General features: G+C 44.1%; 1 protein-coding gene across 5 annotated transcripts in view; it reads left to right on the forward strand.

Moving 5' to 3' along the window:
• The first annotated feature begins 6,327 nt into the window (after nucleotides 1-6,327).
• Nucleotides 6,328-23,505, forward strand: part of LOC137428152 (muscleblind-like protein 1) — a 134,448-nt gene continuing 117,270 nt past the window's right edge. For all 5 annotated transcript variants that reach the window (XM_068118092.2, XM_068118093.2, XM_068118094.2 and 2 more), the window contains exons 1-6: nucleotides 6,328-6,595; nucleotides 6,898-7,061; nucleotides 9,958-10,134; nucleotides 11,386-11,643; nucleotides 13,297-13,533; nucleotides 15,785-15,932. In XM_068118092.2, the coding sequence (XP_067974193.2) occupies nucleotides 6,903-7,061; nucleotides 9,958-10,134; nucleotides 11,386-11,643; nucleotides 13,297-13,533; nucleotides 15,785-15,932 (979 nt within the window). In that variant the 5' untranslated portion in view covers nucleotides 6,328-6,595; nucleotides 6,898-6,902. The remainder of the gene's footprint in view (nucleotides 6,596-6,897; nucleotides 7,062-9,957; nucleotides 10,135-11,385; nucleotides 11,644-13,296; nucleotides 13,534-15,784; nucleotides 15,933-23,505) is intronic.

Below are 23,505 nucleotides of genomic sequence, written 5' to 3' on the forward strand. Positions count from 1 at the left end.
AGAGATTAGAATGATCCTGAAGGCCTTGCTTTCAAGGTGTCAATCTGAGCAAGATGTGAGGGAGGGGAGGCAGCCCAGAGGGGGAGAGCAGCATTCCATCAAGCTGTGGATGAAGGCCTTATATGTGGTGAGGAGCTCAGGTGTGCCAAGGAAGGACTTTGCACGACGGAGAATGCCCAGTCGGCGACTGGCTTTGGAGACCAACTTTGAAATGTGGCTTGCCGAAGAGAGATCATGGCAATAGTTAGAGTGACCTGAACGTCGTTGAGAGGATTTTAGAGAGAGAGACAGAGAGAGAGAGACAGAGAGAGGAGAGAGAGGAGAGAGAGAGAGAGACAGAGACAGAGACAGAGACAGAGACAGAGAGAGAGAGAAGAGAGACAGAGAGAGAGAGAGAGACAGAGAGAGAGAGACAGAGAGAGAGAGAGACAGAGAGAGACAGAGAGAGACAGAGAGAGAGAGACAGAGAGAGAGAGAGAGACAGAGACAGAGAGAGACAGAGAGAGAGAGAGAGAGAGACAGAGGACAGAGACAGAGACAGAGAGACAGAGACAGAGAGAGAGAGACAGAGAGAGAGAGACAGAGAGAGAGAGAGAGACAGAGAGAGAGACAGAGAGAGAGACAGAGAGAGAGACAGAGAGAGAGACAGAGAGAGAGACAGAGAGAGAGACAGAGAGAGAGACAGAGAGAGAGAGAGAGAGAGAGAGAGACAGAGAGAGAGAGAGAGAGAGAGAGAGAGAGAGAGAGAGAGAGAGAGAGAGAGACAGAGACAGAGACAGAGAGAGAGAGAGAGAGAGAGAGAGAGAGAGAGAGAGAGAGAGAGAGAGAGAGAGAAAGAGAAAGAGAAAGAGAAAGAGAAAAGAGAAAAAAAAAGAAAAAAAAAGAAAAAAAAAAGACAGAGACTTGCACAGGCAGACACACACACGCATGCGCACACACACACACACACACACTGATTGCAAAACTCCGTCTCCCCACTGTGCAGGGGACGGGCTAACTAGAGAGTTCACAGAACACCTTTCTCCATGCAGTGTGCAATTTTGTAATTCAATTGAAATAAAACGGTGGAACCTCAACATTCGTGGGTTCCTCGTATTCACGTTTCATAACATGTGACCTGCTTCTATATTAGCATCTCGCGTATTCGTGGATTTTTTTTTTTTTTAACACATCAGGACTGGTATCCTATATCCACCTTCGCTGATATTGATTCAGCCTGGGAATTCTTCCACAGAAACCTGCTGCAGAAACCACAGAAACCTGCTACAGAAACCCACAGTCTGTCTCTACCCCTCCCCCCCCCTGTCTCTGTCTCTGTCCCTCTCACCCTTGTCCTCTCTCTATCTCTCTCTATCTCTCTCTCTCCCTCTCTCATGTACAGATTAATCCCATCTCTTCAATTTTTTTTCCCTTAACCCCGCTTTTGGTACTCTGAATCCTGTGGTGATGCAGTTGCTTTAAAGCAGTTTCTTTCAAACCTCGACTCTGATTCTGCAACTGGACCCAGACAGCATCAGCCCACGGGTCCTAAAATCCTGCTTTGCCGCTTTATCTCACCCTCTGTCTGTTCTCTTCACCCTCTCATATGCTCAAGGTCATCTGCCGTCTGCTTGAAAATCAGCCAACATCACCGCTTTACACAAAAAAGACGCTAAAACAGATCCTTGCACCTACAGACCAATCCGCCTGCTCCCAATAATCAGCATGGTCATGGAATCAATCATTGCTTCTGACATCAAATCCTTCCTCTTCTCCAATGGCTTGATCTCTGATCATCAATTTGGATTCAGACCAGGTCATTCTACTCTGGACATGCTGCTTCTGCTTTCTCAACAATGGATGGAGGTCCTCAATGCCAAACAGGAAATCAGAGCTGTCTCCCTTGACATATCACGTGCCTTCAAGCTTCAATACAGTCTGGCACCCCGCTCTGCTCACCAAACTCTCCTCCTGTGGTATCCATGGAAATCTCCACGCATGGTTTGCGGACTTCCTCTCTAGTCATAGTCAACGTGTGGCCCTGAATGGAATTCTCTCATCTCCCCTTCCTGTTCAGGCTGGAGTTCCCCAATGCAGTGTTCTTGGCCCTGTGCTTTTTCTGGTCTTCATCAAAGATCTCTCCTACTCTCTGGAAAATCCTCTCTATCTTTTTGCTGATGACTCCACTCTCTGCCGCTTCATATCCCAACCCTCAGATCGGCAGGCAGCATCCACTTCACTCTGCGGACCTGGACAAAATCACAAAATGGTCAAACAAGTGGAACTTCAAGTGGAACAAGTGGAACTTCAAAACTTTCAATCCTGACAAATCTCACACTCCTACTTTGTCTCTCCAAAAAGACCGTCTGGACAACCCTCCCAACTACTTTCTGAACAATCCTCTTGGAGGTTCTGTCGCTCTAGCTTTTGGGTCTCACTATCTGCCATGATCTTTCCTGGGAGAATCACATTTCCAAGCTGGCCTCCAAAGTGAGTCGCTGACTGGGCATCCTCCATCGTGCAAAGTCCTTTCTGGGCACTTCTGAGCTCCTCACCACATACAAAGCTCTCATCTGCAGCTCAATGGAATACTGCTCTCCCCTCTGGGCTAGTGCTCCTGCCTCACACCTAGCTCTGCTTCACGTGGTTGAAACCAAAGCATTCAGAATAATTGGAATCTCCAGCGATGAAGCTGATTCTGAGGGCCTTTCTTTCTCTCTCTCTCTCACCGCAGGCAGGTAGGTGGTCTTTCTGTCTTCTACCGACTCCTCTTCCGCCTTGCTCCCCCTGCTCTGTCTGTGCTCTGTCCCCCAAATATTCTGCAGGATGCACAAGATCTGCCAGCAGCCATCCTTCTGGTGAAATTGCTAAAATCAAGACTCTCCGCTCTCCTTCACTCTTTCATGCCTCTTTACTCCTGCCTCTGGAACAAACTCCCTCACTCTCTTCAATCCCTCTCCTCCCTCCAGGTCTTTGAAACAGCTGTTCAACACCATCTCTTGTCTTCCCCCATCCAAAACCTTGATCTTTTCTACCCCCGTTAAAACACCCCAAATCCGCCTTTTTCAATCCCCAACTTCTTTCCTGAAATTCCTCGTAGTGAAATTCCTAGTAGTGTTCATTTGCTTTATTCCATGTAACCCTCCCTCCTCCCCAGCCCTCTCCCTTCTCCCCAGCCCTCTCCCTTCCACAGATCTACCGACTTGTTCTCTCCTGTTGCTGTGCTTGTGTGCTTCCCTCTCCCTCTCCTCTCCCTTCATTGTATGTTTTATGTGTCTGTGCATGTTGTCATGTTCAATGTGTTAGCTCTTACACGATGCTCGATTCTGTATGCCAAAAACAAAACAAAAAAACTTGCATTCTTCTCCTGGAAGGCAAATCCAACCGAAGATCATTCCACAAAGCTCGCACAAGTGTCTACTCTGTCTCGAGCCAGAAAACAACATCTGGGCAATCTCAAGAATGAGCTTTCAAACTTATCTTCCTCCTCTAAAACCTGGTGGTGTTTTGTCAAGACTTGCACCCTCTTCTCTCTCTGTGCTTTGTCATCCTCAAGTATCTGCAGGACGCACACGGTCCACCAGCAACCCCGTTCCTGGTGAAAAAGATTGTTAAAGTCATACAAATGAATGAAATCCGCAAGTTCACCGAACATATCGTTCACTGAACAATTGGGAGGGGCTCCCAAATCGGCATTGGTTGGAACTACAACCTCGAGATGACCGTCAGCCTACTCAGGGCTATTTTCCTTTTCATTTTCGAAGTTCAAAAATCGTCATGTTTAAAACCGAGTGCCTTTTGAGGGATTCTTCCCGAACCTCAGACCGCCTTTGTTTGGACCGAGGTTTGTTCCTTGTGGTTTTGCAATATATTTTATTACCTCCGCCACCGAAGGTGGATGGAGGTTTTCTTTTCACACCTCAAATATATATCTCAAAAAGTTGTGGACAGAATGATTAGTTGACAATTTGGCAGAGAAGTAGTTTATGTGACGAGGACGAAATGATTAGATTTTGGTGAAGATCCGGATTCACATCCGGCTAGTACAATTTTGTAAATGATTCTTCACCATTGGGAGATTGGGCCAAAAACGATATACCCTCGGACCCCGCTGTTCGCGGGGGATATTTTCCTGGAAAATCTGCGAATATTGAAACTCGCGAATAGTGGGGCATTGTTTCAATGGAAAAAGGGGGTATAGGTTCCCGAGTCACTAAAATCCACGAATAGAGAGGACCAAACCACGAATAGAGAAGCAAAATCCGTGAATAGCGAGGCAAATCCCACGAATGTCGATGATAATTAATCTGCGATGGTTTTATAAATACCGTATGTGGAGCTAATGGCTTGTGAAAAATGTTTTTTTGCGCCCCTGAAAAATTGCGAATTTGCAGAACACGGCCGTGAATAGGAAAAAAAACCCCGCAAATTTGCGGGACACTTTTCCGCAAATAGAGAAACGGGTCACATTTTATCACCCGCGAATAGTGTAACCTTGAATAGCAGGGTCCGACAGTATAGCAGGATATCTCAAGTTATGGGCGGATTTGCATGAAAGTTGGTGGACCGGTTGGGCGTATGACAAGACTGAATCGATTCGATTTTGGTGTCGATCTGAATATGGATTCGGATACGAGAGTTATTTAATTTTTGAAGTGATTCTTCACCATTGAGAGATCGGACGAAAAGTCATATATAACATGATATTAAGCAAGACCGAAAGTCTAACAGTGCCGTAGCCGGGCTTGTTTGATACTTTAGTTGAAGATAGACGTAATGACATAGCGTGACAAAAACTGCCGCTACTTTAATACAGAGAAGATATATTTTAACCTCCAGTAACTTTGCAGTCACTACGAAGGGATTAGTGTTACGATTACATTTACTATAATATTAACGTTATGTTATCATTATTACGAAAATGATATTACTAAAAAAAACCGAGGCTAATTCCTTACTTCCGCGGTTACACCTTATCATTGATTCATGAACCATACACCGACCACTTCAATCCATTAACTTTCCATTCACGACATTGGGATTATAGTGTTATGGTTATATTTTATGTATTATTACGATTACGAAAACGATAGTAATGAAACGATACAATACTGTATTAAGAAACCTGGACTTAATTTGTCCGAAGCGGTCCGAAGGTGAGGCATGAAGCCGAAGGCCTATACGTGCCGTATTGTTGCAAGACCCATAACGTCTATGCTTTTGATATTTGATGGTCATTTTCACAATCGGTTTGTTTGTGTTTCACACTGAATGAAAAACGTAAAGGTAGGGTATGGCGATTGTTATATATGACAGGTTCGACGATATGTTCGGCCTGATCGAAATTGGAATTAAAATGGCGGTGTGCGGAGTCGGCCACTGTAATGACATCAGACATAATCACATCACCCTGTCATGTGACCAGATCCTCAGCTCTGATTGGTATACATTTGAGGGGACATATGTCGTGGGTTTCATTCCCTTTCCCTGGAATAAGCGCCTTGTCGAACTCGGACAGTGTACAAGAGGTTTATTATAGATAATAATACATGCATGGAAGATGTTGGCGTGGCGTAGAAGCCACGTGTATATGTGGCGTATACACTATATGTAACATCACAGTGACATCATGGTCCTCCACAGTTGGCCCCAACATCTCGGCGGATCACAACCCGTAGTCGGCTTAATATACTTTCCTCCAGGACCAAGGAACTCAAAACAACATCCTGTGTTCATCCATTCCCAAAGACACAGACTGCCGCCCTAAAGAGAAACTATACAAAGTTGACATGGCAGGATAAGCCTCATTCGGAAAGAATGTTTCGCCAAGGCCAAGCATGGGATATTGTGTCAACAGTTTCTCAATGTCAGACAACCAGCCGCCAGGGAAATAGGTCACAGTACCTTTCAGCCTTTCAGCCCCCATCAGGATAGGGACTTGATGAAATCCCCTACACATACATACATACGGACGGACAAACACTGTTCTAGACGGCTTTGCCCGATGGGCTACACCGTAAAAAGTTGTGGACGAGTTATGATTAAATTTGGTGGACGAGTTGGTGAGGTGACAAGAACAAGCCGATTAGATTTTGGTTCAAGTCTGAATCCTGATCCAAAATCCTATTCGACCGATCCATTGATAGGTCGAATCCAGATCCGGCCTATCAGTGGGATAGAAACCATAAACTGTTCAGCCTGGTGGAGGTATGCGCTCGACCGAGTGCCCTTCTAGTTAATTTATTTATTTCTCCTCATTTGTTTATTATTTCCTTAAGATTTCTTTATTAATATTTTTAAACATACTCATTACCCAGGTATTTCTGCTGTCTCTAGATTTTATTTTGTTCTCGCATCTCGTGCTTATTCTGTGGTTCAGCTTTGGATCGTACCTGTTTTTAGATAGCTTGTGCACGTCTCATTTTCCATTATGTGTTGTGACGAACTTTTCCCGTCCTTTCCATCATACGTTTTTATCTGTGTCCTTCGCAGTTGATGAAGCCACCTGTACATGCAGGCCTGAACACGCCGGCGGGAAGAAGCAGCCTTATTGGAAGATCTGGGCAGACGCTGCTCTTCTCACCCTGCCTCCGTCCCCACCATCAATCACGTGAATGTATGTTAGGGAATTTTGTATCAAAATTGGTGCACTATCAAGATGGGTGAATGCAATTCTAGAACTAATTTGAAATTGAATCGTCATTGGGTAACATCACGAGGTAATTACCTGCTCTCCTAGTATGTGTGGTGAGTATCAAACTCTACCAGTGGTGGCAGGAGAGACATGCGAGGTGGGAGTTTAATACTTTGAAGGGCCTCACATTTCCCTTCATCCAGGATTGAAGAATCGCCTTGATAGCGGTTTTTTTTTCAAAGGAGTCCATTTTCCTGTCCAAGCGTTTGCTTTATGGTTCTCAGGAGGCATGGCTTTGAGAGACACACGCTGGTTGACCTTGGAAGTTTGCCGCGAGTACCAGCGTGGGACTTGCAGCCGCATGGACACAGAGTGCAAGTTTGCACATCCACCAAAGTCGTGTCAGGTGGAGAACGGCCGTGTCGTGGCCTGCTTCGATTCCATAAAGGTAGGCCACATGTTACCGGCTAACTATGCGCAATAAAGATTTATTCTCATCTTCCAACTAGCTTATGAGAAAAAAAAATTGCTTGTCCAATACCTCCAAAATGTACCTTCATCTAAGTTGTGCATCAGTCAATTATAGGTACTAGTGAGGTACCCGAGCTACGCACGGGTGGGATGCCAGAAGCAAACAGACATTGCAGAAACGGCGAATGCTAAACCATGAAACCAATAAATTTCACGTTCCTGTGGCACCTTCAGTCGCACGTCAGACATGGGCAGCAAGTTCGTGAAGGACTTCCATGAAAAACGTACCCGTTCGCAAACAAATGGGTACGTTTGTTCCATTCCCAGTCAATGGCGAATCTGCATATGGTGATCCGCGAATTTCACGTTTAGAAAGTAGAAACCGTCACGGCATTTCGTCATTCACTTGAACTCGATATCTCTTTTTTCATTCCAAACAGCATAACTCCAATCACAAATTAAATAAAATTAATCTAAAAAATAAACTTTTAACAACATTCGTGACATAAACAAATATTTAAATCCTGATGTGAAGTTCCGTACGGTTGGGTGAATAAAAAAAAAAAAAAAACCACCTTTAGAGGCCATTTTTCCCCGCAAAGCGGGGGTTGGCCTTTTTCGGGAACCGTGGTTGTTGTTGTTTTTCGGTCCCCTATTTGAAGCAATGTTTTACGGCCGGATGCCCTTCCTGACGCCAACCCTTTTTGCCGCCTTTAACGACAAACAGGGAATTACCAGTGAACTGGTACTCGATTAGCCGACCTCGGAAGGATGACAGGCTGAGTCAACCCCCCTGGCGTTAATTCAGCGATCGACCGGGATTCGAACCCAGGATCCTTGGATCCTAAGCCGGCACCCTAGCCGCTAGCCCAACATGGGTGAATACAATGACGAATTCAAAATCGTAATTGTATTCACTCAATTCCAATCATCAATTGATACTTTAACAAAATACTGTTTTAAATGACGGTTGTATTGGGATATTATCAAACCCGCTCATTGCCGTAATCTGCCCACTTCCGCATTTGCAGCAGGTTCATAATTCTCATCAAAATCTAAACAGTATTTGTAGAATTTCAATAAAAGCCACATCACTGTTCATATCGGTAAATATTATTCCATCGTGTTTGGAAAAACTGGAAAATTGGAAAAATCGGAAAATTGGAAAAACAATATAGCCTATTTTACTCCAGGGGGCCTCAGGATTACCCACCCAAAATATCGTTGCAATCGGTTCAGCCGTTTTTGCGGTACCTGGGAACGGACAGACGGACATTTGGTGAATTATAGTAAGGTAATGTGGAGCCCCACTGCTCAATTGCATGGTATTTTGGGGCTTGTCGTAACCCTTTTGATCTGCAGAGAAATGGTAACTCAGCTCCAATTCCAAAAACCAAGAATGGCTAGACGTGATAAAAAGTGAATTTATGTTTTTACCTTTGACCCCGATGAAAAACATTCACCACTTTGATGAATTTCATAGTAACTAGTACACCCATTCCCTACGGGAGTGGCAGAAAGGGTTATGTTTTTATCCTCTTTGGTGTATATCGATTAAAGTAGAACAAGGTGCGGGCCTTAAGAACGTCGGGTTTCCTCCCTTTTAGTTTCTTGTTAACTCCCGAGGTTGAGCCGAGTTACTGTAAACCGACGCGAGCAGACTCTCGGTTCCTTATTGTGATTTAATAATTAATTAATTAATTAATTCACCCAATACCGACTTCTTTCCTGGAAGTCCTAGCAGTGTCCATGTGTTTTTTTTTACCTCTCCTGCCCCTTACCCCCCTTCCCACGCCTCCTCCCCCCCAAGCCCTCTCCGTCCCACAGATCTCCCGATTTCCCTGCTCTACTGTTGTACTTGTGTGCTTCCCCCTCTCTCCCCATCTTGTCTACCGCTCCCCTTATTATATGTTTTATTTGTCTGTTTGATTTTTTGTGTGATTAATGTTGGCTCTTTCACGAGACTCGATCTTGTATTCAAAAAAAAAAAAAATTATCCACAAAGGGGTGAACGTTACTTGGTTTATATCTCCTCCAGGGACCAATTAATTACCGGAAATGTTTCCTGCATGCAGGAGATGGAATGATTTGTCAAAAGATGTAATGACAACAGGAAGTCATTACAACGAAACTTGGGCAGATCCAGCAAACAAAGATAAAGAGTAGGAAAGGAATGACACAAACGTATTGTACAGTGAAACCAAAACCCTCTATGGCATCACACTCACTCACTCGTACCGAAACAATGGGGAAAAGGCAAGGACTTTTCAGAGGTCCCTTGGCGCTCTTCGTGTTGCAGCCGGACTCCACAAACCCAGGTCACCCCGCAGCACCTCGGACCGGCCGTAACTGCGACTCGACATGATTCTGACTCCCAGTGACTTCTCGAACTGGTGGTAACTGGCTATTTCACCTGCATGGCCATTTCTATCTTTACCCGTGACCCACCAATGGAAACGTCTGCCCTGTTTGGCAGTTTAGTATTCTCGTGGGTGGCCGTTCAGTGCCCCACATTCGTCGGTGGCCGTTGGTGCCATTACACATGTGCCTGTTCGAACCGGCATCATAGTTCTGAACAAGGTGGGCCACGTGGGAGGTTTGTGTGTACGCGCACAAAGCACTATATCTTGTCCTGCGCTCACTTAACTCAGATACCTGCCTGACCTTGTCTGACAGGAAGGTGCATACAATTTACAATCCTGGCCTGACCGTAGTCTCTATCGGTAACTGCACCACCTTTCTAGATTCTAGGTTTCTTAACCTAACATGTCCCTCGAGTACACAAACCATGCTACGTTAACGGTTCTAACTAGCCTTCCTGACCTCCCCACGCCCCACCACACGCGTAACGATGTGTTTGATTCTTGTTTCAGGGCCGCTGTGCCAGAGAAAACTGCAAGTACCTGCATCCTCCTCCACACCTAAAAACTCAGCTTGAGATCAATGGGCGTAACAACCTGATTCAGCAAAAGAATGCTTCCGCTATAGCGCATCAGATGCAGATCGCTGCTGCCACGGGGTTCATGCCCAATGTGTCGATGCCGGCAGTGGTATGTTTTCACCTTCTGATATTCAAAACTGAAGGCACCTCCAACTGGTGCAGCCGTTCATTTGGTGAAGTTATTCGACGTTTCGACCATTGAGTGGTTTCATCTTGGACTGTGCAGGCATTGTGTGCCACGACTTATGTACCTTCTCGGTGGGGATTGTCCATCATGTGACCGCGATAATCAAATTCTGACACCTAACGCTGCCGTCATGATTGCCTTGAGGATCGGGAGGATATTTGACGCTAACAGTTGCATGGTCCCGGATGATGAGCACTTCACGGTCGAAACGTCGGGTCTGAGCATTGACTATTGGCGACTGTACTTATTGGTGGTGCCTTTGGTTTTGAATATGGATCTTCGCAACCACAGCCAGTTTGTTATTTTTTCACCATTCGCGATGTTATTTTCTGCCATGTAAAAAAAAGAAAAAGAAAAGGGATCAACAGGTACAAAATGATTATTTATGATGAAACCTGTAAGGCAAAGGATCGGGAATTCCACGTAAAGCCGGGGCCGACGGGTTGCCCAAATTTGTCACCTTCTGTCGTTAATCATGTCACATGATCGGCATTAGCCAATATAATCTCGAGATCTTGTTTATTCTTGTTCAAACCTGCCTACATTGTCCATGGGCTGGTGCATGGTCCTGGATGTTACCGGTTTTATTTTACCATTGTCCAATTTTTTTTTTTTAAAGGGAAATTGCAGTGAAATTGTGTTGGCCTGGACAAGCTCGTAAAGCACCAAAGATGAGATGTTGTAGCAGGAATTGATAGAGTTCGAGCTCGAACACCAATAACTGTAGTGGTAAAATTCTGCTGAAAAATTTGAGTCCGACACTTAAGAAAAACATGTTTAACAAAGAAAATACTCGCAAGGCGTTTAAACGCCAGTTGCCAAACTCACAATATTAAGTGGAAATTGGAGATTTATTTATTTTTAAATGCAAATTACATTTGAGATTTAATAATAAATATATCGACCGTTTGGTACCGGATTGTACCCATCATCTTGGAGTGAAAGAATGGCAGGCCTAGCGGATTATTACTGATGGGGTATGCATGCTGCCATCCTTGTCCATACTGTGCACTGAAACGATAGATGTACAATTTTGCCGAAATGGTGATTTGTTCCTCTCCACCATTGGTTTTTGCTCTCCTTCTCTCCAAAATCAACAGCTCCCATAGCTTCAGCTTAAGCCTCAACCGATGTGCGAATGTTTTTTTTTTTTTTCTCTGTGTTTCCTTGCAGCCGATGTTTTCTATGTCTTCTGGAATACCTGCTGCTCAATCAACCGCTTCCAGTTCGCAGTTCAACCACTACCTGAGTGCAGTTTCTCCAGGCGTCGGCATCCTACATCCAAGTGACTTGCAGCTTGGAAGCACGGTACTTGTGCCTGGAGCAGGTGGCATGGCTGGGTCCATACACCCGTGTCTGGGTAGCACGCCGGCTTCTGCATCAGGCTCCAGTACCTCTGGACACAAGCTACTGCGGAGTGATCGTCTGGAGGTAGGTTTTGTGATTGTTTTTTTGATTTGCATTGATGTATAATCTTTATTTTATTTTATTTTAATTTTTTTATAAATAAAGTTTGTGCTTTTTTAGAAATTACATTTGATAATACTAGTGACAATACTGCTAGTGAGGTACCCGTGCTACGTTGGAGAAACATCGGCTGCTACGCACGGGTGGGAGGCCAGAAGCAAACAGACAATGCAGAAACGACGAATGCTAAGGCATGAAACCAATAAATTCCACATTCCTGTAGCACCTTCAGTCGCACGTGAAGGACTTCCATGAAAAAGGTGAAGGACTTCCATGAAAAACTTACCCGTTCGCAAACAAACAGGTACGTTTGTTCCATACCCAGTCAATGGCGAATCTGCATATGGCGATCCACGAATTTCACGTTTAGAAAGTAGAAACCGTCACGGCATTTCGTCATTCACTTGAACTCGATATCTCTTTTTTCATTCCAAACAGCATAACTCCAATCACAAATTAAATAAAATTAATCTAAAAAATAAACTTTTAACAACATCAACAACAACATGCATTTTAAGGCCATTTTCCCTGCTTGAGCGGGGGTTAGCCTTGCGGTCCCCATGACAATCTTCTCCATATTGCCCTATTTTCTGCATCTCTCCTTGTTAACCCCCTTGCCCGCATTACTTCTTCCACCATCTTTAGCCAAGTCTTTCTCGGTCTTCCCCGTCCTCTACTTCCTTCTACATTCATTTCCATCACTCTTCTCAACCAGTCACTTTCATCCTTCCTCAACACATGACCAAACCATCTCAACCTGTTCCTCTTCACAGCATCAATCACAGGCTCTATTCCCATCATCTTTCGCAATTCATCATAAAATAAAAACTTTTATTGTGTTGTTTTTATTGCTTATATATTTTATATTCAATAAAACTTTTAAGAACATTCGTAAATATTTAAATCCTGATGTGAAGTTCTGTACGGTTGGGTGAATACAATTACGAATTCAAAATCGTAATTGTATTCACTCAATTCCAATCATCAATTGATACGTTAACAAAACGATTAACACGATTAACGTTTAACAATTTAACATTATGATTGAATGACGGTTGTATTTGGATATTATCAAACCCGTGCATTGCCGTCATCTGTCCACTTCCGGATTCGCGGCAGGTTCATAATTCTCATCAAAATCTAAACAGTATTTGTAGAATTTCAATAAATGCCACATCACTGTTCATATCGGTAAATATTATTCCATCGTGTTTGGAAAAACTGGAAAATTGGAAAAACAATATAGCTTATTTTACTCCAGGGGCTCCCAGGATTACCCACCCAAAATTTTGTTGTGATCGGTTCAGCCGTTTTTGCGGTACCTGGGAACGGACGGACGGAGGGACAGACAGACATTTGGTGAATTATAGTAAGATTAATACAAGGGGGTGGGGGTAAAAATGTATTTTATGTCAATCGGCCCGAGTTTCCGAGAGAACTGAAATAAAATGTTTTTCTCCATGGTCCACAAATAGAGAAACGGGTCACATTTTATCACCCTCGAATAGCGGAACCCCGAATAGTGGAACCGCGAATAGCAGGGTCCGCCAGTATAGCAGGATATCTCGGGTTCGTTTTCTCTTTTCATCTCATCGTCCGTGGTGTGCTCGTTCGTAGGTTTGTCGTGAATTTCAGCGTGGATGCTGCGGCCGAGGTGAGACGGAATGCCGTTTCGCTCACCCGGCCGACAGTGTGGTGGTTGACTCGTCCGACAACACGGTGACCGTGTGCATGGATCACATGCGAGGGCGGTGTGCGCGCGACCACTGCAAATACTTCCATCCGCCCTCGCATCTTCAGGCCAGGATCAAGGCTGGGCCGGGTGGCGGGCAGGCGGCGGCCGCCATTGCTATGGTGAGTACCGTTAGCGAGGATCGGTGGCTTTGGCATGCCGGCCTTTTTCATGGCTGTGCAACAGAGTTACGGCTGCTGCACCAAGCAAACAGGTGCAGATACCTGTGACGTCGAGCACGCTCCAAAGTTATTTACATAGGATCTGTGCAAAGATAAACAATCTTACGTGCTACGTCTACCATCTGTTCTTTCTTTTTTTCAATTTCACCTCAACCATCCATTCCCAGCCACCCCATCCCACAAACACAAACCGTTCCATAGATGGTCCCCTATCAAAGTCCACAATCATCTAGTCGGTAACAGTAGATCATCTAGTCGGTGTTCCGTCAACTGTCGGAGTAAAAATGGATACTTTTCATCTCTGGACCAATGAGGAAGTAATTTTAATCTTCAAGTTCCTCATCTTCATCACTGAGGTATGGGATTGAACGGTAAACTTAGGTTGTGGTGCTGCAAAAGCGTTGTGTTGCTACATGGAATGTATGGATGGAATGCTGGGCCTCCTGTCCCACGTGTAGTCATGCCAAGTCCTCCCTGTAGATTTTTTTTAATTTTTATTTTTTTGCTTGAGTTCACTCATTCCAGAAGGTCAGTGCCATGGGTTTCTGAAAGTTGGTGTACGGTGGTTCGTGAGGAACCTTGGAGGTACAGGACGGGGTTGCTACTCCTGATGAACCGCCGTTATTCCCTCGGTTCACGGTGACCTACGGTGCTGCCCCGTGCTTCGATAATCGTGACTGCTTCCTGTTTTGTTGTTTATTTTTGTTTCCTCCCCAAATCCCTCGCCTGCACATTGCCACCTCATGCCGCTCCTCCGCTTGCCTCCTGTGTTAACCTGCTTGACTGCCGCCCATTGCCCCACTGTGCCTGCACAACCTGCTTATAAAGCCTCCGCTGCCTTCCCGGTCGCTCAAACGACCCTTCGAGGCAACCCTTGACCCGGTACTTTCACAAGTTTTGTTTTGTTTTTGTTTCTCTGATCAAACGTCATTGAAATCTTTATTTGTTGCAGATGAGTTGTATATTTATGATTTTCAATCTCCAGTCCAAAATGTTAATTAATCCCGGATTTGGACCTTCATCCTTCCTTTTTCATTTGTTGCTTCTTAGGATTTTGTTGATTTTTTTTCCCCCTGCCAGGTAAACTCTGTCTTTTCCAGAAGCGTGATCTTGATGGCAGCAACCTTGGCTGTGTTGTCCATCCTTAGCTTGATCATGCGTTTTAAAACGCCATCTTGTGTTTTTGACATTAACCCTCAAGATGGAGATCAAAAACCAAAAGCAGCGGCAGGGTGAATTTTTACCGTGGTGACATCCGTTCTTTGAACGCCTCAGGGTGCATTTTTTGCTTCTTGTTTTGGTCCGGAAGTATTCCACGACCTCATCAACAAGCACTCTGCTGCTTTGCCCTCCCATGCGCTTCTTTACCTCCGCCACCAAAGGTGGATGGAGGTTATGTTTTCACCCCTGTCTGTTTGTCTGTCCATTTGTCTGTCCATTTGTCTGTCCATTTGTCTGTCCATTTTCTGCCCATTTGTCTGTCCATTTGTCTGTCTGTGAACTGTCTGTGAACTGTCTGTGAACTGTCTGTGAACTGTCTGTGAACTGTCTGTGAACTGTCTGTGAACTGTCTGTGAACAAAATATCTCAAAAAGTTGTGGACGGATTTGGACGAAACTTGGTGAACAGGTTGTGTGTTTGACAAGGATGAATCGATTCGATTTTGGTGAAGATCTGAATATGTATTCGGATATGAGAATTATTTGATTTTTAAAGTGATTCTTCACCTTTGGGAGTAGGGCCAAAAACGATACATTGCAGGATATCTCAAAAAGTTGTGGACGGATGATTTTGATTAAATGTGATTCTGTATTGTGATTTTCTGGTCTACTCTGGGATACAAAACGTAAACTGTTCACTTGTCGGAGGTATGCTCTCAACTGAGGACCGTTCTAGTTTGCACTTTTGATCATTTTGTGCTGATTCTTTAACAGGGCTCTGGTGGGTTTAACTTTGCTGCCGGGGCCCAAATTTTGTGTTCAATAGTTGACATCTATTCACTAGCTTTGAGTTTTAGTAAATATTAACATACGTGCTGTTGTGCTCACAGTTCTAAAATATATTGGTTAAAAAAGGAACGAGTTCACACTTCGACCTGTTCCAACATGCTGAGATCTTTTTTTTGTTTAGTTCATGCATCTTCCCTGCTTCCTGTATTTGGCACGACAATTTTGCCGGTTGTGTTGCCCAGGGTCTGCCGGCAGGTTTCCTCACGACCTTGCCCAAGCGACCTACGTTAGACAAGGCCAATGGGGCTACCATAGGCTTCAGTTCGAGTATGCTTCAATATCAACAAGCTCTTGCCAGCATGCAACTCCAACATCAATTCCTTTCGCCAGGTAAGGCCTGCATCAGCTCGTCAGATTCGAGTCTGGCTACTGGTTCCAAATAATGAACTGAACTGGAAATTGTTCTGGAAATTATCGGTGATGGTTTATTGAACATTGTGCTTATTTGGATTAGGGAAATGTTTGAACGTTACAAAATAGTTATTGGTGTTAGTGGTTTACGAGATAGGGTGTAAGGCCCAAACTCGTGTGGCTGCCGTTTTTGATTACCTGTTGCTGGGAAATTGTCCAATCGGACAACGTCTCATCCTCCCTTGTGGATGGAGCCCATCACATGAGACCCCAAAAGGGCTGGCCCCTACATTTTGATTTGACCACCGCCCTCTTCCCCTGGTTTAGCTCACTGTCTTGCTATCAAAATTTAGAAAAATGTCTCCTGTTAATTTCTGCTCATTTCCAGGTGAGCAAATGCCCGAACCTTGCTCTAATATAAATGTTGCATAGATCACGCTCAATAAATTTAATACTGATCAGACTGAGCGTTGTCCCTGTCGAATTATGACGTCATAATTATGGCACCAATGACGTCATCGTTCACAACACGTATTCCCCATATGGAGTTATTTACAATGAGCCATGTTTCAATTTTTTCCATGCAGCGGTTTTGGAGATATAGAGGTGCAAAGTTTTTCGGTTTTTCCAAGATGGCGCCTGTAACACATGACCTATGATGTCATGATTATCATTAAAATATTCTAAAGGAGGCACTCATATGGTGAAAATTTCGTGTCCATCAGACCAACAGTTGCTGAATTTTTTGAAAATAATGATCGGATGGAAAAGTGTTGTATCTGTCGAATTATGACGTCATAACGAAGGCACCGATGACATCATCATTAACATATCTTATTCCCCATGGGGAGTCGTTGACAATGAGCCAGGTCTCAATTTTTTGTCCATGGAGTGGTTTCAGAGATATGGAGGTGTGAAGTTTTTCCAAGATGGCGCTTGTACCACGTGATCTATGACGTCATAATAATCATTAAAATATTATACAGGAGGAGGCCCTCCTATGGTGAAAATTTCGTGTCAATCGGACCAACGGTTGCCAAGAAAATGAATTTTAAAAATGCAGACACTGCACACGTATGCACATGAATGCTTAACCCTGCTTTTCGCTTCGTGAGCGCAGGGTAATAACCGTCAGTACCCCATGGGGCTATTTTTCATCTATACCCCCTTTGGCTTTTTGGTCATCATATCAGACTTCAGGATCCCATCCCGCGTTCTGTATCCCATACAGTTTTGTATAGTTAGGCAACGCAAAGGCAAATTTGATAGTGAATTCGATCAGATTAGCATTTAAACATCCCAAATGAACAAACAGCATGAAAATGAGTCTTAAATTTCCTTAAGATGCCTTTAGTTTTAGAATTTCCAGGTCATTAGAAGGAGGTACTTATCTTGTTGTAAAACAAATGACACAATTAATATATTTCTTTCATCAATCTTAAGTTGTTCAATCCAGTGGAATAAAGACATGCATTGTGTTATATCTTCAGCAATTATACCGGAAAATATTATACATTGTACCGTAAACAGCAATTATACCATAAATATTATAAATTGTACCATAAACAGCAATAATATCAGACATACAATAAATTGTACTGTAAACCAAAGCATTCAGAACTAGAATGACGCTCTTCAACGTCACAACGTCGACCTATATGGCTACGCCCACATTATTACATCATTATCATACTTGTACCAAGTTTGCTTTAAATCCATACAGCTGTTCTCAAGTTATCACAATTTTATCTGATATGACCTTTAACCTTTGACCTATTGACCCCAAAATTAAATCAGTTAATCTTTACATCATTATACATATCTGTACCAAGTTTGAATTCAATCCCTTTAGCCGTTCTATAGTTATAAACCTATTACAGACTTTAACCTTTGACCTCTTGACCCCAAAATTTAATAAGTTAATCTTTACATCATTATACATATCTGTACCAAGTTTGACTAAGATCCCTTCAGCCGTTCTCACGTTATAAACCTATTACAGACTTTAACCTTTGACCTCTTGACCCCAAAATTTAATCGGTTAATCTTTACATCATTATACATATCTGTACCAAGTTTGACTAAGATCCCTTCAGCCGTTCTCACGTTATAAACCTATTACAGACTTTAACCTTTGACCTCTTGACCCCAAAATTTAATCAGTTAATCTTTACATCATTTTACATACCTGCACCAAGTTTGACTAAGATCCCTTCAGCCGTTCTCAGGTTTTCGTTACCGGGATAACTTATCACGGATGGACGGACAACCTGAAAACATAATGCATCCGGCGACGACCGACCGGAGGCATAAAAAAGTTGTTGAAACCAAAGCATTCAGAATCATTGGAATCTCCCGTGATGAGGCCGATTCTGAGGGCCTTTCTCTCACCGCAGGCAGGTTGGTGGTCTTTCTGTCTTCTACCGACTCCTCTCCAGCCTTGCTCCCCCAGCTCTCTCTGTGCTATGTCTCCCAAATATTCCTGCAGGTCGCACAAGATCAGCCAGCAACCCTCTTCTGGTGAAACTGCCAAAATCAAGACTCTCTGCTCACCTTCACCCTTTCATTCCCCTTTTCTCTCGCCCTGGAACAAACTCCCCCACTCCCTCAAATCCCACTCCTCCCTCCAGGTCTTTAAAACAGCTGTTCCCTTATCTTTCCCCATCCAAAACCTTGATGTTTTCTACCTCTGTTAATACACCCCAGATCCACCTTTTTCACTAATATTATGCTGTTATCATTCATGTTGTTAGAAGCGGCTTTAGAAAATTTGCCACGATTATAGCTTTCTCTATATGGATTTCACACAAGACGGAAAAACGTCTTGGGGAAGGGAGAAAATTTAAGTCACTACAACCTCCATCATGTGACCTTTCGTCCTTCTGTAAGGTTTGGTTGACATTGGATAAGTAACGACTGAATGTATGTCAGACAGACAGACAGAGACCAAATTGCGGATTTAACTACGACGAGTGAGGTATCCAACAAACAATGCGGATATCGTGAATGCTAAACCATGGAACCAAGAAATTCCACATTCCTGTGCCACCTTCAGTCGAACGTCAGACATTGACAGCAGGTTCGTGAATGACTTGCAGAATAAAAAAAAACGTACCGTCTGAATGGTTCTATACCCAGTCAATGGCGAATCTGCATATGGCGAATCCACGAATGTCACGGTTAGAAAGTAGAAACCCTCACGTCATTTCCTCATTCATATTTAATTTATGAACTCAATATCTCTATTTTCATTCCAAACAGCATCATTCCAAGCATACATTAATACCACAACAAAATACTGTGTTAAATCACGATTGCATCGAGATATTATCAAAGCAGCTCATTGTCGTAATCTCTTCACTTCCGGATTTGGGAGCAGGTTCGCATCGAGCCAATTTCAAAAATCATAATTTTATTGAGGAATTTATGAAACCTCCTACCTACCTTACAAAATCTGCTGGGACCCCAAAACGTTCCACAGAAGGTTTGGCGAGGCTGGCTCCAAAAATACAACAACAACAACACAACCGGCATTTTAAGGCCATTTTCCCTGCCAGAGTGGGGGTTAGCATTGCGGGCCCCATGACGATCTTCTCCATTTTGCCCTATTTTCTCTTTGCTGGCTCCAAAAATGTTGATACATATTTCAGGTTTTTATGATTTTATGTTTCCGCTTGTGGTTGGACTCCCCTTCTGCTCCTGCTTCCTTCCCTGACCTCATGGAGTGCTTCTAATTTAACTTTCTATGTGCAACAACCTCTTGTTTCTGTACTGGGTATACTGCTCTACCTCTGCAAGTGTATCACTACAAATGGCAGTCATTATTTGTTACATCTGCTGTTGGTCAAATTTGCCTTCAAACTTGTCCTCCAGCTCCATTCCTATCGGCTCTTCTGGTTGTGTCTTCATAAAAGGGTCTGTCTGTCTCTTTGGTGGTCTTCTGAAAGCTGCCAAGGCACTGATGTGTCTGCAAGTCCAACCAGGAAACTCGCTTTGCGCCGAAAACACCATCGCCCTCAACAACTCATTAATCATCCTGTGGGCAGGCTCATGTCTAGAGTTCCTGGAATGACTGCTTCAACAGACTGCTTCCTCTTCTTCATAATTTCATCTCTTCTCACCTCCAACCTTCATATTTAACATCCTTAAACGGTCACACTAGAAATGGCTTACAATTTCCACCTGCAGGACAAACCCGACCGACGATAATCAACAGTCCCTTCACATAGGCCTGTGACGGCGCGTAGCCATTTTAACAGGCCTGATGCCAGCCAGCATTGAGCTCGACTTTTAAAGCCTCTCGCCTCCAATCCCTCCCTTTCCCTTCCCACCCTTGCCCCTCACATTGCTCCATGCATCATGTATATGTATTTCTATCATACCAAGGCTGATAAGTTCCTAGTTGACCTTTAATTTACATAATCTCTGCAACCGCTACCTATGGTATTGGCACCGTTATTCTAAAAAAACTGAGCTGTGGTCTTTCAGTCTTATTTTCTTATTTTCTTGCTCTTCTCCAGGTCTTTGTCGAATGGCTGCCTGTCTTTGTCTTGGAAAGTTACCTGTGTGACTGTTATTTGTAAGAGGGGTACCGACAGATCCAAATCCCAAAGGGAGAAGTCAAGACCTTCTCTTGAGCCTTCAATAATGTGTTGCACCCAACGTTGCTTTCCAACCTGTCTGTCAGTGATATCCGTGGACACTTGAACGGTTATCCGTTTTGGTATACTGTACGTATTTATTTTTTCCTCCCTCTACATGACAAAACCGTGTTACAGTTGGTGGTGCCGTATTGGCATCTCCCGGTCTTCCTCTTAACGATAGGATCCGCTCAAGACAAGTTATGAGACATAGTGAGGCAGATGGTCTCTGTAAACCAACTCTTTTAAAGGTTGGCATAAAAAAAGGAATTGGGAGTAGGAGGTGGGAGAGGAGAGGGTGTGGGTTCTTCAACCAATCCTTATGAAGGCCCAGAGTGAGAGCCTGGGACTTCCCTGCTTTGAAGGACATGTTCCAGGTATTTGACTAATGACTTGTTTTTCCAGATCTGTAGACAAGGATGTTATGCACAGGGTGGAGTCATCCCCAAGATCTTTATTTTCTTGGAGGATGTTCCAAGGAAGCAGAGGGGTCATGGATATAGACAAATCATAAGGTTGGTCCAAACACAAGCCTTAAATTGGCCACTAAGGCTGCTGTTACTTACGGCGTCACTGAAGAGGAACTTCCCCGGATACAGGACAATAAAGGTTATTTTTATAATTATTCTCTGCAGAGGGAAGTTCATTCTGAGTCGTGCAGAGCTCACAAGGTTTTTGTTTGCAATACCATGGAGTATGGCGCCCCCACTCTGGCCCAGTGCAGCTGCTTCCCACTTTCCTCCCCTTCAGGTGGTTGCATCTAAGGCCTTTAATATTGCCCTTTTCTGACCATTTGTCTGGTCTGCCCATTGCAGGCAGGTTGGGAGATTGTATTTTGCCTCTGACCTTGTGGCCTCACTCACTCTACCTGGAATGTTCCCTCAGCACATCTCACAAGCTGCACGTGTTCCTCTCGAAAAATGCCCATCTGGGTACCTGTCCCAAGTCTAATTGGGATGCTCACCTCTATTTTTCCATCCCTCTCTATTATTTTGTCTGTGCATCACATCCTCGTGTTTGTCGTGTGGTGCTGATCCCGACTATCTTTCAGGAGTGCTGTCCATCACCGTTTCGACCCATTATCACTTTCGTCGACCCCTTCCCACATTCCCCCTTTTTTGTTTGAATTCTTTTTTCTTTCCCTCAATTCAATTTCTCCGAAAAGACCAACTGGACAACCCTCCCATCTAATTTCTGAACAATCCTCTCCAAGAAGTTCTGTCGCTCTAGCTTTTGGTTCTCACTATCTGCCATGATCTTTCCTGGGAAAACCACATTTCCAAGCTGGCCTCCAAAGCCAGTCGCCGACTGGGCATCCTCCGTCGTGCGAGGTCCTTCCTTGGTACACCTGAGCTCCTCACCACATACAAGGCTTTCATCCGCAGCTCAATGGAATACTGTTCTCCCCTCTGGGCCGGTGCTCCTGCCTCACACCTAGCTCGGCTTCACGCTGTTGAAACCAAAGCTTTCAGAATCATTGGAATCTCCCGCGATGAAGCTAACTCCGAGGGCCTTTCACTCAGTCACCGCAGGCAGGTTGGTGGTCTTTCTGTCTTCTACAGACTCCTCTCTGTCCTAGCTTCCCCAGCTCTATCTGTGCTCTACAACAACACACAACAGGCATTTTAAGGCCATTTTCCCTGCAAGAGTGGGGGTTAGCCTTGCGGACCCCATGACAATCTTGTCCATTTTGCCCTATTTTCTGCATCTCCCCTTGTTAACCCCCTTGCCCGCATCTCTTCTTCGACCATCTTTAGCCAAGTCTTTCTCGGTCTTCCCCGTCCTCTACTTCTTTCTACATTCATTTCCATCACTCTTCTCAACCAGTCACTTTCATCCTTCCTCAACACATGACCAAACCATGTGCTCTGTCCCCCAAATATTCCTACAGGTCACACAAGATCTTCCTGCACCCCTCTTCTGGTGAAACTGCCAAAATCAAGACTCTCTGATCACATTCACTCTTTCATTCCTCTTTTCTCCCACCTCTGAAACAAACTCCCTCACTCTCTTGAATCCCACTCCTCCCTCCAGGTCTTTAAAACAGCTGTTCACCACCATCTCCTTAGCTTCCCCCATCCAAAACCTTGATCTCTTCTACCCCCATGCATTCACCCCAAATCCACTTTTTTTTTTAAATACCAACTTCTTTCTATCCTGGAAGTTCCAGCAGTGTCCATGTGTTTTATACTTTCCCACCCCCCTGCCTTCCCATGCCTCCTCTCCCCAAGCCCTCTCCCTCCCACAGATGTTCCGTTGTCCCTGTTCTTTGCTGTTGTACTTGTGTGCTTCCCTCTCTCTCCCCATCTTGTCTCCCGCTCCCTTTATTGTATGTTTTGTGTGTCCGTTTTTTTTTGTTTTTGTGATTGATGTTCCCTCTTACATGAGCCTCGATCTTGTATACAAGAAAAAGAAAAGGCTCAACTACTCACAATCTCTGAAATTTGGACATTTTCCTTATCTTCCTGTTCCCATTTGATCATCTTGAGTCTTTGAACATGTTTTTTTTTCCTTTAGCTCTTCCATGACCTTGCTCCTCCATATACAATAAACAGTGAGTTGAGGCCGACTGCATCACTGCCCTGTGCATTCTCAATGAAACCTGACTGTTACTTATTTGACGTCCGGTTCCGGATTTGAGCGTGTTGGACATTTTTCCTTAGCTGCCTCATTAAAGCTGAGTTTTCCACACCAGTTTTGTCGTGTATTTCTGTTATCCTTTCATCCCAGTTGTTAATTGTGGTTAGATCCCGTTTCCGTGTCTTAACTGTCCCTTGTATTATCGAATTTGTGTTCTTGCGAGTGTCTGGCCTAACCCCAAAGGCATCAGATAGTGAGCGTACTCCATTCGGTCTTTTATCTGACACTTTCCTCATTTGGTTTCTTTGACGTTTTCCTGTCACACACCATGA

The sequence above is a fragment of the Myxine glutinosa genome, chromosome 5 (assembly GCF_964187855.1).
Source record: "Myxine glutinosa chromosome 5, kmMyxGlut1.1, whole genome shotgun sequence".
Classification (NCBI taxonomy): domain Eukaryota; kingdom Metazoa; phylum Chordata; class Myxini; order Myxiniformes; family Myxinidae; genus Myxine; species Myxine glutinosa.